At 42.8% G+C, this 20,995-nt stretch overlaps 1 protein-coding gene across 5 annotated transcripts in view; it reads right to left on the reverse strand.

Moving 5' to 3' along the window:
* ccdc88ab (coiled-coil domain containing 88Ab) overlaps nt 1-20,614 on the reverse strand; it is a gene marked incomplete at its 3' end in the record, with an annotated part of 286,701 nt that extends 266,087 nt beyond the window's left edge. For all 5 annotated transcript variants that reach the window (XR_014620009.1, XM_084320114.1, XM_084320115.1 and 2 more), the window contains exons 1-2: nt 19,999-20,614; nt 19,782-19,882 (exon numbers count right to left, since the gene is read on the reverse strand). Coding sequence is in view for 4 of the 5 variants with exons in the window: in XM_084320114.1 (XP_084176240.1) it covers nt 19,782-19,882; nt 19,999-20,061 (164 nt within the window). The remainder of the gene's footprint in view (nt 1-19,781; nt 19,883-19,998) is intronic.
* Between the last annotated feature and the right edge of the window lie 381 nt (nt 20,615-20,995).

Raw genomic sequence — 20,995 nt, forward strand, 5'->3', positions numbered from 1 at the left:
CAACCAAGTCCTCACTCAGTGGCATGGGTGTTGGCTAAACACAAGAAGCCATTCTCTGATGCATACATAATAAAATAATGTATGACTGAAGTGATGGAGACCATGTTTGAAGGCAAACAAAAGCAAATCCTCCTCAGATAGCACAGCAACCAGAATAACTGAAATACTGGCTGATGATTTCATTAAACAGCTTTGTGATAGAATAAAAAAAATGCACAGTGCATTTCCATAGCTGTGGATGAGTCCACTGACACCACTGAGAATGCTCAGTTGCTGGTGTTTGTGAGGTTTTATGATGAGGCAAAGGGGTAGTTTGTTGATGTATTAATACATTTTTGGAATACTTGAAACCCTTTTTTTGTGGAATATTTGATGCGGCCCAGCCTCACCCAGACTCTACCTCCAGCGGCCCCCAGGTAAATAGAGTTTGAGACCCCTGATGTACATGATTCAGTATAAAATTCTACTCATCACCTTCAAAGCCCTCAACAACCTGGCCCCCTACCTCTCTGACCTCCGCCTACCCACTGCCTCAGGTCCGCAGATGCTAACCTCCTCCAACCCATCAGGACTAAACTCTGGACCTGGAATGCCCTTCCCAACCATATCAGTCATGCAGACACCCTCTCATCATTTAAAAAAGCCCTCAAAAGCCACCTTTTTACCCTTGCCTTCAAGCTTGCCTTCATCTCCTCCCGCTACTGTAACTCCCTCCTCACTGGCATCACCTCCCGCTCCCTCCATAAACTGCAGATGGTCCAAAACTCAGCCGCCCGCCTCCTCACTAACACCCGGTCCCGCGAACACATCACTCCTGTCCTCCACTCCATCCACTGGCTCCCGATCAAGGAACGCATCAACTTCAAAACACTACTCCTCACCTTCAAAGCCCTCCATAGCCTGCCCCCCCCCCCTACCTGACTGACCTCCTTCTCCCCTACCGCCTCACCCGTTCCCTCCGGTCCTCTTCCACTCTTTCCCTCACTGTCTGTCCCGTCATCCAAACTCAAAAGTTTTGGTGACCGGGCATTCTCACGAGCTGCACCCCGACTCTGGAGCTCCCTCCCTCAGACCATCAGAGACTCTCCCTCACTCTCCACCTTCAAATAGACTCAAAACCTACCTGTTCTCCCTAGCATTCAACCTTCCTTACCCATAACCACCCTCCTCCAACCCACCACCATTTTTCCCTGACCTACGTTCTCTCCTCTCCTGCCCCCCCCCACCCCCCTTGGTTTTCCCTTACTCTCTTCCTGACTGTCTCCCCTACTCACTCCGGTATTTGTTATCCATTACTCGTGGTTTTATGTTCCTGTGTATTCTTATTGTTCTCCGTTTCCCTGTGGTTTTATGTTTCTTTGTTTTGTTTTGTTTCTTTTTTGCCTATTGTCAGCGACTTTGGATCTTTGAAAAGCACTATACAAAATAAATGAATTATTATTATTATTAACACTTTGATCGCCAGGGTTAAATTCATAATTTACCATCCCTCGCCAGCCCTATTTAACATGGAGAAGTTCCCCTTCTTTGCAGGGCTATAACTTTTTAAATTTTATTGCTAAATTGACATTACTATGGCCCATTCAACGTCCTATATCTATTGTTCAGGGTGTAGCAACGTTATACTTTTTCATTCACATATTCATACTAAAATACGGTCTAAAGTATAAGTATGTTTATCGTTTTCTGCAGCTTTCTCCAGAACTTGATTTATAGCCCTAAATGCATTATATTAATGATCAAATACAGTTTGGTAGGAATCTGTGCGAGATAAAAAATGTCAACTGTACGTGCTTCTAGGAGTTACTACGTATGATCTGATGTTGACCGGATGGGGGGGGGTCGTTTATAATTCCGTGGGCAACGTTATATCATTCATCTAGTGTGGGTGATATGATCATTAGAGCAGTTAGTATCGAAGACGTTAACAAATAACGCTGAAACTCACTGTAGCTTCCTTGTAGCGTTGGGAGATGAGCGTGGAACAGAATTTTTTCTATTATGGGATGTCGAAATATCCGATCCATTTCCAGGTTGTATAATAGTATATACGTCCAAATCATGTTGTTTATCGAGTTATTGGTAACGGATCACTATCCGTTGTGATCAGCTCAAGTCCTGGGACTATTAGCGAGTGATCGGACCGAATTGAAATGAGCACCAGCTTCCACTTCCTGTTTCTTCCCTGGGCGATCCGCCGATCGGCCACCAGATGGCGCTCTTGAACCGTTAGAGAGTTGAGAGGGGCTCACCAGTACATCTCATGTCTCCGGGGGAGAAATATGATTTCGATCACAGATTTTAGAAATATTGATATCAAAGACGCTGTCCAGCGTCTTCGGCAGAATAAGCATGGCGGGGAAAGACGCTGACCAGCGTCTTCGGCGATTAAAGTGTTAAGCCTTGATCTCCTTCCTCTCTCGCCTTTTTATATATATTCTTTTATTTTCTCTACTAAAACTGTATTGTTTGTTTTGTTCTGTAAAGTGTATGAGCATTCGAAAAAGCGCTTTACAAATTTGATGTATTATTATTATTATTATTATTATTATTATTATTATTATTATTATAGCAGAGTAAACACAGCTTATATTGGATAGCTGGACACTCTCTGACTCAGACCACACATCTGTAAGTTCAGCTCATGTTATATCATTGACAAAAATAAGTAATAAGTCATCTCTTTCTCCGTCTACCCCATCATTGCCGTCACTCTCTACTGAATACTTCCCACTGAAAATAAAAATGGCCCCACACAAAGAAATGTGCCTGCCTCCCAGCGACCACAGCCATGAGACAACCTGCCTGCCTCCCAGTGACCCAGGGGGGGGGGGGGGGGGGTACGAGCTAGAGCATGTGTGTTAGATAGCAGGTATTAGGGGTATATCCTGTATAAGATTTAACTAATTGGTGATTTCATTGGATGTGCACTGTTAATTAATGCTTGTATATCTTATTGTGTGTTGTCATGTTTGTTTGTTTGTTTGTTTAAAAAAAAATACAAAAAAAATATATATTTAACTCGATTAATCGCATGATTGTCCATAGTTAACTTGTGATTAATCGCAAATTAATCGCATTCTTTTTTCTACCTTAAACAGAACTTTTTCAAGTTCCAAGTTGTAATACTCTTATCAACATGAGTCAACAAATGCTTGCTTTATGCAGCCATTTAACACAAAAGGATGACCCTCATGCATTGCAAATTTGCATCAAATTCAAAACACAAAATAACTTAGGAAAATAATAATTTAAAACAATGAATAAAGTGTGCATGAAATAATAGGGGAAAGAAAACGTTAGGAACTTGTTACATTCACCCACACAAGGGCTGAGTAATCACACACCCCCCTCTCTCTCTCACACACTCCCCCAGCTCTCTTTCTCTCTTGCCCCTTCCTCATCTCTCTCACCCCCTCTCTCTCTATATATCTCACACACACACACACACACACACACACTTCAGAATAATGTTGTCAAAAATATCGATACATATCGATTCTGAATATTTAAAACGGTTTCAATACCCGAAATATCGATATTTAATTATTCATAAAAAAAAGTTGTATAAGGAAGTTGCATTGTTCATTTCAATACCTGTAATAGTACAGTAGTCCACACACACATGTGCATTCAGTTAAGTCGGAATATGACTGTAATACAAACAGTTCAGTTTGTCAGGTACATGCAACACAGATTACAGTGTTTACATCTGTCTGCTTGAGAAAATGTTCTGCAATAAAAAAAATTGAAGTGAGATGAACAGTTATTTTTAAATGTGCGATCTAAAGATAAACAAAGGGTTTTAAAAGTGTTATATTTATCTTCTCTTATAGTACCAGAGAGAAGCTGAGGAGAATCAACCCGCAACAAAAGCTAAATTTAGTAAAAAAAAATAAAAATAAAGAAATTTCTTTACATTTTAAGATTGAACCTTTTTCCCAGTGGTATCGAAAATGGTATCGAATATCGATACTTTTCAAGGTATCGTAGTTCGAAATTCCAGTATTGTGACAACACTACTTCACAAACAAACATAGTATCAATGAGAGCATCAATAATACACCTGAGTGAAGTCTAGTAAAAAAAATTATAAAGTAAAAAAAAAATTATGAAATTTTGTTTTTTTAAATAAATAAATTTCGTAAAAGTTAAAGTTCATAAGTTAAAAAAAATAATGGCGTTAATAGAATCGGGCGATAACGCGTTAATACCGCGTTAACTTTGACAGGCTTAATTAAAATCAATTTGAATCAATTCAATTCAAATTCAAAGAGGTCGTCAGTAGGGTTGTGTACCAAACTGTCATTTTGTGGGTACCGTCCGAATTACATCGGTACTACAGAGTACCAATTCGCCTTAGATCGGTGCCACATTTCGGTACCTTGAGAGCAGATACATAAAGACCCGCCCAGTAAGAAAATAAATCTGAATCCCAATGACACGCAATTGTCATTTCATAATAAACTCTGCGAGCAATGGGTCCAATGCATCTAACATACTTTGCATCCTAGCCATTCCTGTATGCCCACGTCGCAGTAAAAACCTAAACCAACGTTAGCTGCAGCTAACGTTAATTAAGCTACACCAACCCTGGAAACGCTCACAGGCTCAGCAGAGAAATCAAATCAGAAATAGTTTTCGTTGGGTCCCTCTCTCTCTCTCTCTCTCTCTCACTGTGCAGGGCTCTACAGTGAGACCATTTCACTTGGATTTGCCCCTAAAAATAGATTTGTGCAAACCAGAAAAATTATTTAGGAGCAGTGTGCGAGTAATATAGCTCTGCGTAGTGGGTGTGTCAACGCGCAATTGTCATTTCATAATAAGACAGAGCAGCACGGACCTTCAATTTTAGAAGCTATGACATCTAGCTATTCAGCCCTGCATTCGACAGCTCTGTGACAACTTCTCTTGCGAGTCAGTTTCTACAGTATGTGTGCAGTGAAAACTCCACGAGCAACGGGTCCAATGGTCTAACATGCTTTGCATCCTTGCCATTCCTGTATGCCCTCGTCGCGTTAAAATCCTTAACTAATGTTAGCTGCTAAGTGCTAACGCTAACTAAGCTATCCCTGGGAACGCTCCAATAGTGAGGGAAGGGGGGGCTGAGTCTCTCTCTCTCCCTACGCTAACAATCCTGATTCCTGAACATATTTCATTCAAAATGAAGATATTGATGGATATTAGCTCAGCAGCTGTAACATAATAATTGTATTATTAATTACGTTTCAACAGTGTCAAAATATTAATTTAAATTATAATTAATTAAAGAATTGTATGAAGAATGTTCCATGTGTCATCTAATAATATATTCCATTACCTTTCCTATCGGTATCGAAGTCAAAATGTTGGTATCGTGACAACACTACAACATACAAAAGCAGCTGGACAACAGATACCCTTTGTGTCTAGTAGGCATGGGTCAATGTGTGATTTTGGTGGTATGTGCTATTGCACAGATGCGTGTCCCTTAGTATGCACACACATGCACAGTATAATATGCATGTTATAAATTGTGTGTTAATAAACTCTGTTTATTAAACTCTGTTTTCACTGTGCTCCTACATTTCTTTGTGTGCTCCTAAATGTTTTCATTTAGGAGCACATGTGCTCCTTGGGAAAAAGGTTAGCGTAGAGCCCTGCTGTGCGTGTGTGTGCGTGTAATATGGATACACTGTCCCATCTCTTGGGTCGTTGGAAAGACCAGATGAGGTCAGAGGAGTTTGATACTGAGGATGGCCAGATAATGTTGATATTTAAACATAAAAAAATACATAATAAATGTTAACATAAAATAAATGGTTGTAGGAAGAACGGTTTGGGAGGAGAGAGGGAGGGGGGGCTTTTAGTTTGTGTGGTGTGTTGTGTGGTGTGATAACAATGTTGAAATTGAGAAGTTTAGACTTAGTTTAGTTTTACAAGTGAAATATAAATGTTGTTATTACAGAGAGAGTAAAGTACAGAAAAAAGGTACCGCTGGGTATCGATTCACAGGTACCGGTTCAAATGTGAACGGTACCTACCAGTCAGAGAAAATATTTAGTCAGGTCCATAAATGTTTGGACATAAAAATGTCTGTACACTACGAGACTTGAAATTAAACAATAAAGACATGCTTTAAGTGTACTTCCAGACGTCCAGCTTTAATTTGAGGGTATATTTACATCCAAATCAGGTGAACAGTGTAGGAATTACAGTTATGACATGTGCACCCCGCTTTTTAAGGGACCAAAAGTAATTGGACAAACTAACAATCCATAACTTAAATTGTCACTTTTAATCCTTTGTAGTCGATGACTGAAGTCTGGAACCCATAGACCACTGGTGATGCTCTGCCAGGCCTCTACTGAAACGGTCTTCAGTTCCTGCTTGTTCTGCCTCTACTGCAACCGTCTTCAGTTCCTGCTTGTTCTGCCTCTACTGAAACTGTCTTCAGGTCCTGCTTGTTCTGCCTCTACTGCAACTGTCTTCAGTTCCTGCTTGTTCTGTCTCTACTGCAACTGTCTTCAGGTCCTGCTTGTTCTGCCTCTACTGCAACTGTCTTCAGTTCCTGCTTGTTCTGCCTCTACTGTAACTGTCTTCAGTTCCTGCTTGTTCCGTCTCTACTGCAACTGTCTTCAGGTCCTGCTTGTTCTGCCTCTACTGCAACTGTCTTCATGTCCTGCTTGTTCTGCCTCTACTGCAACTGTCTTCAGGTCCTGCTTGTTCTGCCTCTACTGCAACTGTCTTCAGTTCCTGCTTGTTCTGCCTCTACTGCAACCGTCTTCAGTTCCTGCTTGTTCTGTCTCTACTGCAACCGTATTCAGTTCCTGCTTGTTCTGCCTCTACTGCAACTGTCTTCAGTTCCTGCTTGTTCTGTCTCTACTGCAACCGTCTTCAGTTCCTGCTTGTTCTGCCTCTACTGCAACCGTCCTCAGTTCCTGCTTGTTCCGTCTCTACTGCAACTGTCTTCAGTTCCTGCTTGTTCTGCCTCTACTGCAACGGTCTTCAGTTCCTGCTTGTTCTGCCTCTACTGCAACTGTCTTCAGTTCCTGCTTGGTCTGCCTCTACTGCAACTGTCTTCAGTTCCTGCTTGTTCTGCCTCTACTGTAACTGTCTTCAGTTCCTGCTTGTTCTGTCTCTACTGCAACTGTCTTCAGTTCCTGCTTGTTCTGCCTCTACTGCAACTGTCTTCAGTTCCTGCTTGTTCTGCCAGGTCTCTACTGCAACTGTCTTCAGTTCTTGCTTGTTCTGCCTCTACTGCAACCGTATTCAGTTCCTGCTTGTTCTGCCTCTACTGCAACTGTCTTCAGTTCCCGCTTGTTCTGCCTCTACTGCAACTGTCTTCAGGTCCTGCTTGTTCTGTCTCTACTGCAACGGTCTTCAGTTCCTGCTTGTTCTGCCTCTACTGCAACTGTCTTCAGTTCCTGCTTGTTCTGCCTCTACTGCAACTGTCTTCAGTTCCTGCTTGTTCTGCCTCTACTGCAACTGTCTTCAGTTCCTGCTTGTTCTGCCAGGTCTCTACTGCAACTCTAGCCCGCCATAACACTACCACCACCATGCTTCACTGATGAGGTGGTATGCTTTGGATCATGAGCAGTTCCCTTCCTTCTCCATACTCTTCTCTTCCCATCATTCTGGTCTCATCTGTCCATAGGATGTTGTTCCAGAACTGGACAGGCTTTTTAAGATATTTTTTTGGCAAATTCGAATCTGGTCTTTCTTCCCGTTTTTGAGGCTTACCAAGGAATTACATCTTGTGGTGAAGCCTCTGGTGAAATCGTCTCTTGATTGTTGACTTTGACACAGATACACCTACCTCCTGGAGAGTGTTCTTGATCTGGCCAACTGTTGTGAAGTTTTTTTCCCCCAGGGAAATAATTCTTCTGTGATCCACCACAGTTGTTTTCTGTGGTCTTCCTGGGTCTTTTGGTGTTGCTGAGCTCATCAGTGCATTCTTTCTTTTTAGGAATGTACATAACAGTTGATTTCGAACAGGTCAATTGTCAAATTACTTTTGGTCCCTTAAAAAGGAGGAGGCACATATAGAAATTGTTGCAATTCCTACACCGTTCACCTGATTTTTTTTGGATGTAAATACCCTCAAATTAAAGCTGAACGTCTGCACTTAAAGCATGTCTTGATCGTTTCATTCCAAATCCATTCTGATGGTGTACAGAGCCAAAACTATGAACATTGTGTTGATGTCCAAATATTTATGGACCCGACTGTATATGTATTGATGTAGCCATAACGTCTGTATGTAGTCGACAACAGACTGTCAAATCGAATAAGGAAAGTACAATTCAATAATATTTCAGTCGGTTTTCACATTGAAGTGGAGGGACTGAAGTATGTAATTTTCACATTTCAAGTAAAAGAAAGGCTTCATTTAAAAATAAAATACATAAGCTTTTGAAAAATTTGCAATTTAAAATAAAATAAATAAAAGTTTAAACCAATTGTATAATAAACTATCTCAACACATCTTAACAATTGAACAGCTTCCAACGCCTCTTTTTCTTTCTTCCCCTCTTACCGGTATATATCCCACTCCCCCACTCTTGTTCAGTGAGAAGTGAGCTCTAGTCCTGCCAGGATTTAAAATCTGGGCTGGAATGGTGTCAGGGCCGTTCTCATACACGTGTGTAAGTGCTCATTAGTGAGCCTGGAATGAAATTTGGTTTGAATGTCCCTAGTGGAGAAAGCTGCCTCGCAGCATATTGATTAAAAGCTCTGTTTTCGGGGTCCATTTTTCTCTTTCCAGAGCACTCCATGTGAAATTACTTTCCTTGACTATTTCTCCAACAGTTGTCCGTCTTGCCTCTCTTCCCTGACTGCCTGTGTATCTCACTGACTCCAGTCGCAATGCTTATGGGAATGCACAGATTTGAGTAGCGTCACGTGAGAAGATTTGGTCTGTGAGTTTCCTGGGCCACTGAAACAGTGCTGTAAAGGCTAGAAAGGCTGCACCGCTTTAAATAGAAACACTCCAAATGTATTAATTCTCAATAATTTATCAATTAAAGGTCCGGGTACGGATAGGACGGTGTCTGGGCCTGAGTCTGCTAATGTAGATTATGAGTTCTGCAAAACCTACAGAAAGCTTTTCCTGGCCATGTGTCTGCAAATACTGAGTGAGTCACACTATATTAACATGCCTGCCATTTTATTTTGCTGTGCACACACTCTTGTACACTACCAATATAAAACTAGGACATTTTTATTTGATCATAAAACTATTTTATCCTATTAATTATGGGTGCACGATATTGATTTTTTTTGACCCCGATATCGATACCGATAACCTTCTGCTCCTCAAGGTCGATACCGATAACCGATATATATATTTATTGTATTATATATTTTTTTTATGTATATTCCTGTAGTGTTGACCTAACCAGATTTATCATGACATGCGCGTTACTACTATGAACAAAACAAAGCCAAGAGAACAGTTTTGACTCTTCAAATAAAGTGACTATATTTATTTTTCCAAATAAATATAATTTGAGTCAATCACAAAATTCACAATCCGTCAATGTCATTAACAATGTGTTTCCCTGAACAATGAGTGAACTAAATGTATTGTGCTTCGTCAGCATGGGTACCGTTCACATTTGAACCGATACCGGTACCTGTGAATCGATACCGGTACCCAACGGTACCTTTTTTCGGTACTTTAGTCTCTAAAAATTTAATCTACCTACCTCAGTTGTGAAAAAAAATATCCAAACTTCAAAAGATTTTCGACCGTTTTCGGCTTGCCATTGCCCCGACTGCTTTGTTGTTGAATCAAGTCAAATCCTAAGTAAGCATATAATATTGTGCGTGTGAACGTTGACATGAAAATAAAAGTTTAAAAAAAAAAGTGTAAAAAAGAAAATTAAAATATATTGTTTTTTTTATCCGAGCTATCAATAATTTTATCAGGTTTATCGGGATGACGTCATAAGTGCTGATATCGGCCCGATAATTATCGTGCATCCCTACTATTAATTTGTTGCAAAATGCAGGTGGCACAACTGCAAAGAACGTCATTAAGTTTCAGTAGAGGTAGTTAGTCAAAGTTAGTTAGTCAGAGGTGGTCAGTTAGTCAGAGTCAGTGGTGGAAGAAGTACACAGTTCCTTTACTTAAGTAAAAGTAGAAATACACAGATCAATTAATACTCTGGTAAAAGTAAAAGTCCTCTATTCAAATTCTACTTAAATAAAAGTAGAAGTATTTGCCACTGAATGTACTTGTGTCTAAAGTAAAAGTATAATAATAATAATAATAATAATAATAATAATAATAATAATAATAATAATAATAATAATAATAATAATAATAATAATAATAATAATAATAATAATAATAATAATAATAATAATAATAATAATAATAAGAAGAATTCATTTATTTTGTAAAGCGCCTTTCAAAGACCCAAATTCGCTGACAATAGGCAAAAAACAAACAAATAAAACAAAGAAACAGAACCACAGGGAAACGGAGGACAATAAGAAATACACAGGAACATAAAACCACGAGTAATGGATAACAAATACGGGAGTGAGTAGGGGAGACAGTCGGGAGGAGAGTAAGGGAAAACCAAGGGGGGTGGGGGGGGGCAGGAGAGGAGAGAACGTGGGGCAGGGGGTGGTATCTCACACTGATACAATTGGCTGTATCAGGGGGTGGGAAAGCTGAAGGGTGGGTCCTGGGCGTTGTGGACAGCGACCCCTACAGTTCGGTCGGGGCGCCTGCTCAGCGAGGGTTGGAACTGAGGAGAGATAGTGTGGCCTCCCACACGCTACACTCTCCCCGGTGAGAACCTGCGCGGCCAGGTTGCGTGTAACTGTTCCGCAACAGTAAGTGACTTCCGGGGTAGGCCTGATTGGCCCCGACAGGCACGTGACGCGCAACTTTCTCTGCCGCGCGGCACGCTCCGCGGAGCCGAGCGGCAGAGCTTACGGAATTACGTAACCGTCCAAATACGCCATGACTCTCATTCGGCGCTATAGCTCACCTGGCAGAGCAGCGGTCCTGCGATCCTGCGGTCTGTTGTTGGTGAGTTCGAATCCCATCAAATCTTTTTTTTTTTACGTGATTTTTTTTTTAACGTGTATTCTTTCGCCGGTTAAGGTTAGGCATGGTTAAGGTTAAGGTTAAGGTTAGGCATTGTTTCGGAGTTGGTTAAGGTTAGAACGGTTAAGTTTAGGCGCTGTTAAGGAGCTGGTTAAGGTTAGAGTTTGTCTTAGAGAATGGCAATATTCTTTCTATGGTTAAGGTTAGGCATGGTTAAGGTTAAGGTTAAGGTTAGGCATTGTTTCGGAGTTGGTTAAGGTTAGAACGGTTAAGTTTAGGCGCTGTTAAGGAGCTGGTTAAGGTTAGAGTTTGTGTTAGAGAATGGCAATAGACAGCCTATTTCCGCGCGACAGCTCTCAGCAGCCTCGTTGCGCGTCCTGAGTTTGCCGCGTCATGTGCCTGTCGGGGCCAATCAGGCCTACCCCGGAAGTCACTTACTGTTGCGGAACAGGTACACGCGGCCAGGTTGGCCTGCCCCAGGCTGCACATGCGTCGGAGGAAAGCATGCGACAGTCTCCGGTCTCCCGGACCAACAGTAGGGGAAAGTACGCAACAACCAGGAAGGGTGGGATGGGAGAAAAATCGGGAAAAAGGAGGGGAAGAAAGATAAAAAAAAATTAAAATAAAAATACATTGAACGGCTGGGGTGCTTTGAGGAGAGGATTGGGAAGCACTGCAGTCTAGTCGATTTTGTGTTTCGAGCACAAAGTTCATCATAGATCTAGCCTCTTTATTTTGCTATCAAAGTGCACCAGATTGATGCATTTAACTTTAAAATGTACAAACAAATAAAAGTTCCGGGGGGGCATGCCCCCGGACCCGCCTTGAGGGTCAGAGGTTCACCCCCCATAGGCAACGACATTATCAGCCAAAATGCGCATCGCAGATTATCTGTACATTGACATTGACTGAGTGGAATCCCGTTCACTAGGGTTGGGCACAGAGAACCGGTTCTAATAGGAACCGGTTCCTAACATCCGGTTCTGGAACCACGAGAATAACAGGCCTCCTGTTATTGATATATGGATATTGTATGTAGTTGGGGGTTGGGGAAATTACGACATCCAACACTGCGTTTTGCTCCACGCTCCAATGTGGGTCCCAAATTGCGGTACAAATCAAGGAGAATGTGTTTCGGGTAGCGGACTCTACTTAATATTATGTTCTCTCTCGACAAATAGACTGCCCTATATCTCTGAAAACATCTGAGCGCACACCGCAAGAAGTATTCCTATAACGCTATGAACCAGGCTGAATTCATTCGGAAATACCTATTCCAAATGCTATTTATAGGGTTTGACAATAATTACACTAATGTCGCTTTACAATTAATTTTACAATTAACTATAATGAATTACGGGTCATACAGAACATGTCAGTGTTGAAACTAATGCATGAAACTGATGAAAGCATATTCTACCGCTGGGCGTAATGTACGCACAGTCTGAGCTGTGCGTACTGATATACGCACAATCTCAAGCACACGTTCAAATTGATAAGTCCCACACTTTGCTTAGAAATGATCATACACACGGTTTACGCACATATCTGTGCGTACGCACCATTGATAAATGAGGGCCCAGGTGCCTGGCAACAAGAGTAACTATAGTAACGAAACTGGTGGAAGAAGTGTTGCAAAGAATAAATACGAGTCATCGGGACGTTAGTGTAAATGAGTGTCCATGGCTGCAGCACACTGCAGAAGACTGTGTTCTCTATTCCAGTGTGCAGGGGGACTTCCCTGCTATTGCCAACAGGCAAGTTCTGTTTTACAACTATGGGTAAACAATGTTTCAATTGAAATTGGCTGAATAAGGAAACACCCTCAGCATGCAAGTAATATAAAAATTTACAAAAAAAAATTGTGTTCTATGTGTTGATGCTAACGCATCAAATAATGTTAAAATTAAAGGTCATTCAAATTTGACCCCTAATTGTTTCTAACAGGCGTTTTTATTTTCCCGTCAAGTGACCCTGGGGGAAAGTAGAACATGACCTGTACTTGAAAGCTTAATGTCAACCCCTGTATTAAGGTCCATGTCACACAGCACCTGTATTAAGGTCCATGTCCCACACAGCACCTGTATTAAGGTCCATGTCCCACATCACCTGTTTAAGGTCCATGTCCCACACAGCACAACTGTATTAAGGTCCATGTCCCACATGATCACCTGTATACCTCTGGCCGATGCGTCTGGAGAAAAAAAATCCAATTATTTGACGTCGATCTGCTAGATCCATTTTCCGTTTGTATGGCGCAATAAACGCCGAAAGCATATCGATACTTGCGTCTCGAAAGCGAGGTGTGTATATTGATCCACGCTACAAGATATCTCCGGCGGAGCTTTTTCCCTGATGCACCGAGCGCCACTTCCGGTTTAGAGTGGAGTGTAACTCGCCCGAAATCCACCAGGCGGCGGTATTGAGGCGTTGCAATATCAGACAGGGTCCAGCTGGCTCCCGGAGGCTTCCTGGATGAATTATGAATGCCAATAGCGAATAAAATAAATAACGATTTATGGCACTCAACGCATGGCGGCCATACTCGTTATTGGCAATTAATGTGTTAAGGTCCATGTCCCACATCACCAATGTATTAAGGTCCATGTCCCACACAGCACCACTGTATTAAGGTACATGTCGCACCATTGTATTAAGGTCCATGTCCCACACAGCACCACTGTATTAAGGTCCATGTCCCACACAGCACCACTGTATTAAGGTCCATGTCCCACACAGCACCACTGTATTAAGGTCCATGTCACACAGCACCTGTATTAAGGTCCATGTCACACACAGAACCACTCATCTGCAATACAGCTTTTTGCTTCGGACTCCTGCACCTTGAATGGCTGCAATGATAACTAAGTGGACGACACATACGTTCAGTTTCTACCCCAGGGCACTCAACTCTAATCTTCAATCAATCTAAGTACCACCTGTACGATACGAGAAACTAGTGTGCAACACCAAGGGACTGGTGCAATGTTCTACAACCCTGCAGGAAGAAGGCCGATAGAGGCCGAAACATGGTGTTTTTTAATGCGTGTTCTAAAATGAACTAAGCGATTTATTAAAGCTTTTTTATACATGAAGAGTGCCTGGAACTTCCTTGTTTTTTCAACTGGCTCCCCTATATCCAAAGAGCAGCTTCAAAAACACTGGAATCACACTACAAAGACGCTGCAGCCCTCCTTCCTGTTCAACCCTGCAATATGTTTACATTTGTTAGGTTTTCATATACTGTATATAAGTTACTAGTTCATGTTTATATGCTTATAAAAAGTACAGTTACATCATGCTAACTCCCCTGTAAATAGGCCATACAATGTATATGTTTACATAATAGATACATTCTCAGATTCCCACCGATCACTCCCCCTATTTTATATTATATTATTTTATATTTATGTCTATTTATGTGTAGCAACCTGAAAATATGCCTATTATTCAGATGTGCTGACTTGCCTTTTATCTCCCCTTTGTGCACAAAGACATGTTGACTAGTTTCCATTGATATTCTCACGAACAATGACGCGAGCTCCTCCTTCTATCGCTGGAATATGGATTATGAACAGGGTTACTGGACCATATTCATCATCCTTTTCCCTGTGTGACTAGCAGGCGGTACCAGCACGGGGCGGTGGCAGGCAGAGAGTGTCCGAGAGAGATGGGAAGGAAATAAATGGAGGCGGAAGAGGGGAGACGAGTCCTCTTCTGTTTGGGATGTTGCTGTGAACGGTCGCAGCTGCAACGGGAGGTGCTTTGGAATAGCCCCGTTAAAGAACCCCCAGAGAGCCCCGCCGGAGCGAGTGACGGGTTATCATAGGAGTATCCGTGATAGTGCGTGAGTAAGAGAGACTGAGCCACGGGATTGACGTCCATAGTTGTCGGGTTACAGTAGCAGAATGACGGTATAATTAGCGTGCGGCTAACGGCTATATCGACTCCAGTGCAACCCTAGCGCGAGGCGCTGAAGAAGACCGGTGGTATAGTCAACCACGTTGCGCCACAGTATAATCGTGTAGCAGGTGGGCTGTTTGGGACCCAGAGTGTAGCTTCAGTGTGAGTGAGGGCGAGTTTATATATGCGCGCCGTCGACTCTGCACCGGCTGTTTACAACCGTTCTGCACCGGCTGACTTCAGGCCAACACGGGAGATCGTCCCGACCGGCAGAGGTTGCCAACACCCAGCACACTACTGCCCCTGCTCCAGCCCCGCCTGCTAGCACCCGCGACGAGAGCGTTCGACGCCATCTTGCCACCCGGACGGTGGTGGTGCGGCGCGACCGCCATTTTGGGTTGAGTACAATTGAGCATCAATGCTCCGGATCTATTACACAGTACACAGTGTGGTGCAGCCTGCAGGCGAAGCTAACGTTGCTAACCACAGTTCTAGGGGTGTCCCATTAACAATACATGCCGGCATTAGCATAGGACTTGGTTAGGTATTTGTGGGCCCACCTTGTGATTTCTTTTCATTTTCTTTGAGTGTGATAACATGTTTGTGTTTAATAATATTTTCCCATCTAATTAACCCTTTCCCTGTGGGGAGGTTACTGACCTTGTGTATTATAAATAAAGCCTAGAGAGGTATTATTCTTGCCGTATAATTAAAGCCTGTCAGAGGTATTATACAGGGTGAAGACCCAGACGTGGGCGATGAGTCAAACACATTGAAGTATATTATCCCTGATATTAAACCAGAGGTGGGTGTATAATATACGTGTTTATGAGGTATGGAGTTACAAACGGAACTATAGTGGGACTTCAGTCCATTTGGTCACTATTATTAAATCATTGTAACTGACCAGTAGAATTAACAAGAATTAGATGAGAGTTCTGTGTGCGTGTCTATCCATGAGCCGTTTAACAACTCTTTTGGTGTGGGTAACGTTAACATAATCAACCCCTTCCTACCAGTGGCGGCCGCTGCCGCTGGTGCCTTGTGGTTCGCAGTTCACGTTAATAGGTCGAGTTGAAAATGTAATGCTCTGAGATGCTCTGGAGCAATCTCTCTCTGTCTCTCGGATCAATCAAATCAAATAATTAACACATGTATGTTGTCATTTTAAACAACTCACCATTCATTCATTATGCATCAGCAGCAGCTAAATTAATGTTATAGTTCACAACACAGCAGCGCGTTTTGAATCGCTAGCCTATTAATTATCGTCTCAGCAAGCACAGTCAATACTTTTTTCCGTAGCCGCATTTCGCGGAGACAGCTGTGTATAGCGAGAGAGAGAGCGAGAGAGAGAGACTCACTGTTTAGTTGAAACGTCCAGGGCAGGAGAGCTTGATAAACGTGTATAATCCACTGTTGAGTGTTGATGTATTCCAGACCACTGTCCACTGTCTCCAGACTGCATCCGCCATATAGCTTGTTAGCCAAGTGTTAGCTTGTTAGCACAACACAAGTACATTCCTTTGTCCATTTCCGCTCGAACAGACTGCAAACTACCTGGCGTTCTATCACCATGCTCTAAGACAAACTCTAACCTTAACCAACTTTGAAAGAGTGCCTAAGCTTAACAGTCTAAAGAACTTGCAGTCACGGCACGCTCGTCTAAGACAAACAGCTGCCTGCATCATTCTCACAACAACACAACTATCTCCACCGACCAACCTAGGAATAACCTAGAATTGGAACATTAGAAATTGGATTCGGCCAATCAGAGATCGTCTGTGAAATTCTGCTACGGAAAAAAATACTGGCGTCGGCCAATCAGAGAGCGTCTCCGCGAAATGCGGCTACAGATATTCTTGACGCTACTGGCTAGACCGCTTCAAATCGCGCCCGGATTCCAACATAATAGTCATATTTCAACGCACAACGCGTTATGCACTGATTGGCTGTGACGGATACAGCGATCAAACTGTGACGCGCACTCAGAGCGCTATCGCGTATAGCCCGGGCCGAGAAATACGAAAAAATAAAAAAAATAAAAAAAACGTGATGTCACTTCCTGCTCAGGAAAACGAGTGTTTTTTAATTGCGATAATAACGTTATATTGTGCATTGGAAATACAAACATACTTAAAGAGTAAATATTATTCATTTTAAACATGTTTATATTATTTATAGGGCTATAAAACAAAAAACTAAAAAGTTTTATTTTCTTCTTCTCTGATTTAACAGCAGGTCACCTGCAGGTGGGTCGGCGCCAGGGGAGGAAATTAGGCCACTTTACTGGCCAAATGCTAGTATTTTTTACGTTTGGCTGGTAAAAAAAATCAGATACCCGCCAGTTGGCTGGTAAGCCAAAAAGTTAGTTTCCTCCCCTGCTGGCGAGTATACAAAAAAATAAAACATTCTGCAATCACTGCACTGGCAAACGGTGCGCGTCTTCTGAGTGTTCGCTTTAGTTGACAGTGCCACGAGAGCACTGCACAAGACCACCCGCGGACATATAATGTTTAATAAACGTTTGCGCAGTACTGGCCAACCCGCGTACATATAATAATAAAAGTCCCGCGGTACTAGGCTAGCCATCAGGAGCACTCGCAAACAGATAACGTTAAACACAGCAGAAGATGGAAAACAGACAGACTGACCAACGGGGAACTGCATCCAACCCTAGTACAACCCTCGAGTATAAGTTACTAAGGACACATTTAAATCACAGAGGTGTAATGTTAGTCTACTGGAACTGTATACAGTGGTTAGCTTCTAGTTAGCGTTTTAGCTATAGCTGCTTGCTAGCTAACGTTAGCCCAGTGTGCTCAAAGCAGCCAGCTAGGTGTATCTGTTATGACTATAATGTTTCCAAAAAAGCACCGGACTACGACGTAAGGTTAGACATTTTATTTCATGCTCAAAAGCCCCTGGCTTGCACATCGCAGTCACAAAAGGGGCTAGCTCAACCAGTGCACTGTGCACAACAGCACACCAACCCAACTGACGTTACCGCAACACTTGACGGTACTTCACAGCACTGTCGTAAGACCACCGTGCTGTCTTAAAGGCACAGTGTGCCTACCCAGATGCATACACAACATTGACGCGGCTTGACATACAAAGAAGTAATTATCACAATTAGCGATTTTTTTTGTCTGGTAAAAAATCAGTTTGGCTGGTAAAAAAAATCAGATACTCGCCAGTTGGCTGGTAAGCCAAAAAGTTAGTTTCCTCCCCTGGTCGGCGCCCGTGCGCCCCTAGTGGCAGAGCCGCCACTGCTTCCTACCCCACTCTCCCCTTTTCATTGTAAGGTTTCTAGTGGTCATCAAGGGAGGGTACTGCTTGCGGGAGGGACAAATCTATTTAGGTATATCAGTCACTAGGTGTGGGAGGGCCCAAGGAGGTAATCAGGGAAGTGAGAGAGAGTTGGGGAGTACTGCTGACCGCCCCAGAGAGGCGAGGAGGACCAGAGCACCAAACCAGGTTGGTAAATCCCAGGTCCCATTCACTCCCACTACCGGGTCCCAGGTTGACGCTCCAGGCCCAAAGACGAGGGTGCAGTCAGAAGGAGCTCTACTGTGTCCAGCTACCTTGTGACTGCCAGCAACCGTTCCCACGAAGCAGGGATAATCCACCCTGCTACATATGTCTCACTCTTGTTTTTATTATCTTAGGACTGTGTTGATTGTTAGCACTTGCATTTAAATTGTGTTGTATCTGTTACAATGACAATAAAGATCATTCATTCATTCATTCATTCATAGTAAATACATGGAATGCAGCTGCCACACAATGTAGAGCTCGGGGGTGCTTGTGCCAGGGTTGTTTTTGAGAGAAGGCACCTGGTCACATCCAACCTAACCAACACCCAGCCAACCTCTCTTTACAGCAGAACATCCCTTTTAGAAGCTAGGAGCTAGCAGAGACAGGAGCACGAGGAGGTGAAGGAGAAACACAAGGAAGGGAGAAGGTTCAAAGGAACAAAAGGAGAACTTAAGAGAGGATGGAGAAGGAGGGCAACGAGGAGGTGACCGGGGAGGCGAGTGGGGAGGTCATGGATATGGAAGTTGACAGAAAATAGTCAGTGGGGCTCTAGTGAACTCCTCCCATCATAGAGCTGTACCTTAACCCTGCTAACGATGCCAACTGGCTTGAAATTGCCACGCTATGTTCAACTTGTGTAGGTCTATCTATGGTTTGAGAGGGGAAAATGAATTCCATTTTGACATGTGCCTGAACCTTGTATTAATTTATAGAAAGGAATAAAGGCCGACAGTAGGGCCCTACCTTATCAATAGTAAAGATATGCAGAACATTATTTAAAGTGGCACACTAGTAGTAGTAGAACTGGCAGCCTGGAAGCCAGACAAAGGAATGGAATGCGTCTTCTGCTATATAGGCAGTGCTGTCAGAGTGGGGCTGGAGACAGATTGATTTATGTCTCGTAGATCTCCCAGTTTCTCCCCCTCCCCATCTACAGTACAGAGTAGGCAGTTTACAGCATACAGGCCATTACAGGGGCAGCGAGTCTTCCCGTTGTGATATTCCTGGTGACTAGGGGGAGAAGGGTAAGAAAACCGATCTAACCCCCATGCTGTTGAGCTGCCTGCTGCCCAGTGAACTCTCTTTCAATAACTGATCCGTCACAGGCCACATACGGCCCCAGTATGCCTACCCAAATACCTTCAATTGTACACTATAGCCATTCTCTTATAATGTCCCACCCTCATTTTGCCAATCACGATTTGAGCTATAGGCCATGCATGGGTCTAATAATGGCTCCGATTTATTGATTAAAAAGGCACTTGTGTGTTTGCTGATAAATGTTACTTACATCTCCAGCATAATCTCGTTGAGGTAAATTCCATCCACTAATTCAATATATTCTGTAAGTTTAGTGCCATCGTTCACTGTTGGTTGCCCGACTGTCTTGACCTGTAAACAAATAGGACAACAGACGGATGTATAAACATGACGAATAGACTATTGTAATAAGGGGTTGTTAAACTAGTCGGTTATAGAGCATTTGAATAGACAATCTGGGTTCTTACCCACGAGACCAGAGGAGTGAGCAGAAATTGCTCCAGCAAAGGCGTAAAAATCTCGTTTTCCATAATTATCCAGTGTCAAAAACGCGTGTCCTTGAAAATCTCTTGTCTCTTCGTTCGTGGCGCCGCCTGTCCCCCTCACCAGAACACCGTTAATGTGGACTCATGTGCTTGGTTCGGTTAAACAGACATATGAGAAAAAGCTAAATGAATGTCCATTGATTGACCACCGCTTTCTTGGATGGATTGGGAAACGTTGTAATAATCCACAAATTATTCTCTTGACTCAACCCAGTGTGTTCCAGTGAAGATGCGTTACTACCTCCTTGGGAAGGAATGCATCACATTTATTAAAAGCCCGGTAGTATCTCAGCGAGATGACCTACTGTATCTTCCACGAAGAACAAAGGTAGATACACAGGACCCGCACAGGCCGACTGCTATTAATGTACAGTAAGGAATCCAAGCCAGATTTCGGCGCACAAGAATCTATCTAGCCAAGACGATTCGTCCAGAATGTGGAAAGAAATATCCTTAAAAAATAGTCCCTGGTCGCCCGTTGATTTTAATTCCCCACATAAACCCAACAGTTGGTCATTCCTCATGATACTGGCAGCAATCCGTCTCTTCTGTCACATTTTCCCTTCTCGTCTATTTGCCAGGCGACTAACGGCTGCAGAAAACTACTGATTTGATTGAGTTCAGAGGCTGACTGGGCTGAAAAAGTACCGCCCCTGTGCCCCCCACCCCTCCGTCTCTCACCCCCCACCCCCTCTCTCCCTTTCTCTCGCTCCCTTTTTCTTCTTCTTCATCTTCTTCTTCTGTTTTGTATAATGACGGTTGGCATCCATAAATGTTGCCGCCATCTACTGGAATGTAATGTTATTTCATGGTATATATTTCCCCTCACCAAAAAACCAATGCTGATTTATTTTGCACATAATCTCACACACATACAAAAAAAACTCTAAACTGTTTTGCACACATTCCTTTAGTTTTA

The sequence above is a fragment of the Notolepis coatsorum genome (genome assembly GCF_963971535.1).
Source record: "Notolepis coatsorum genome assembly, chromosome: 8".
NCBI classification, from domain to species: domain Eukaryota; kingdom Metazoa; phylum Chordata; class Actinopteri; order Aulopiformes; family Paralepididae; genus Notolepis; species Notolepis coatsorum.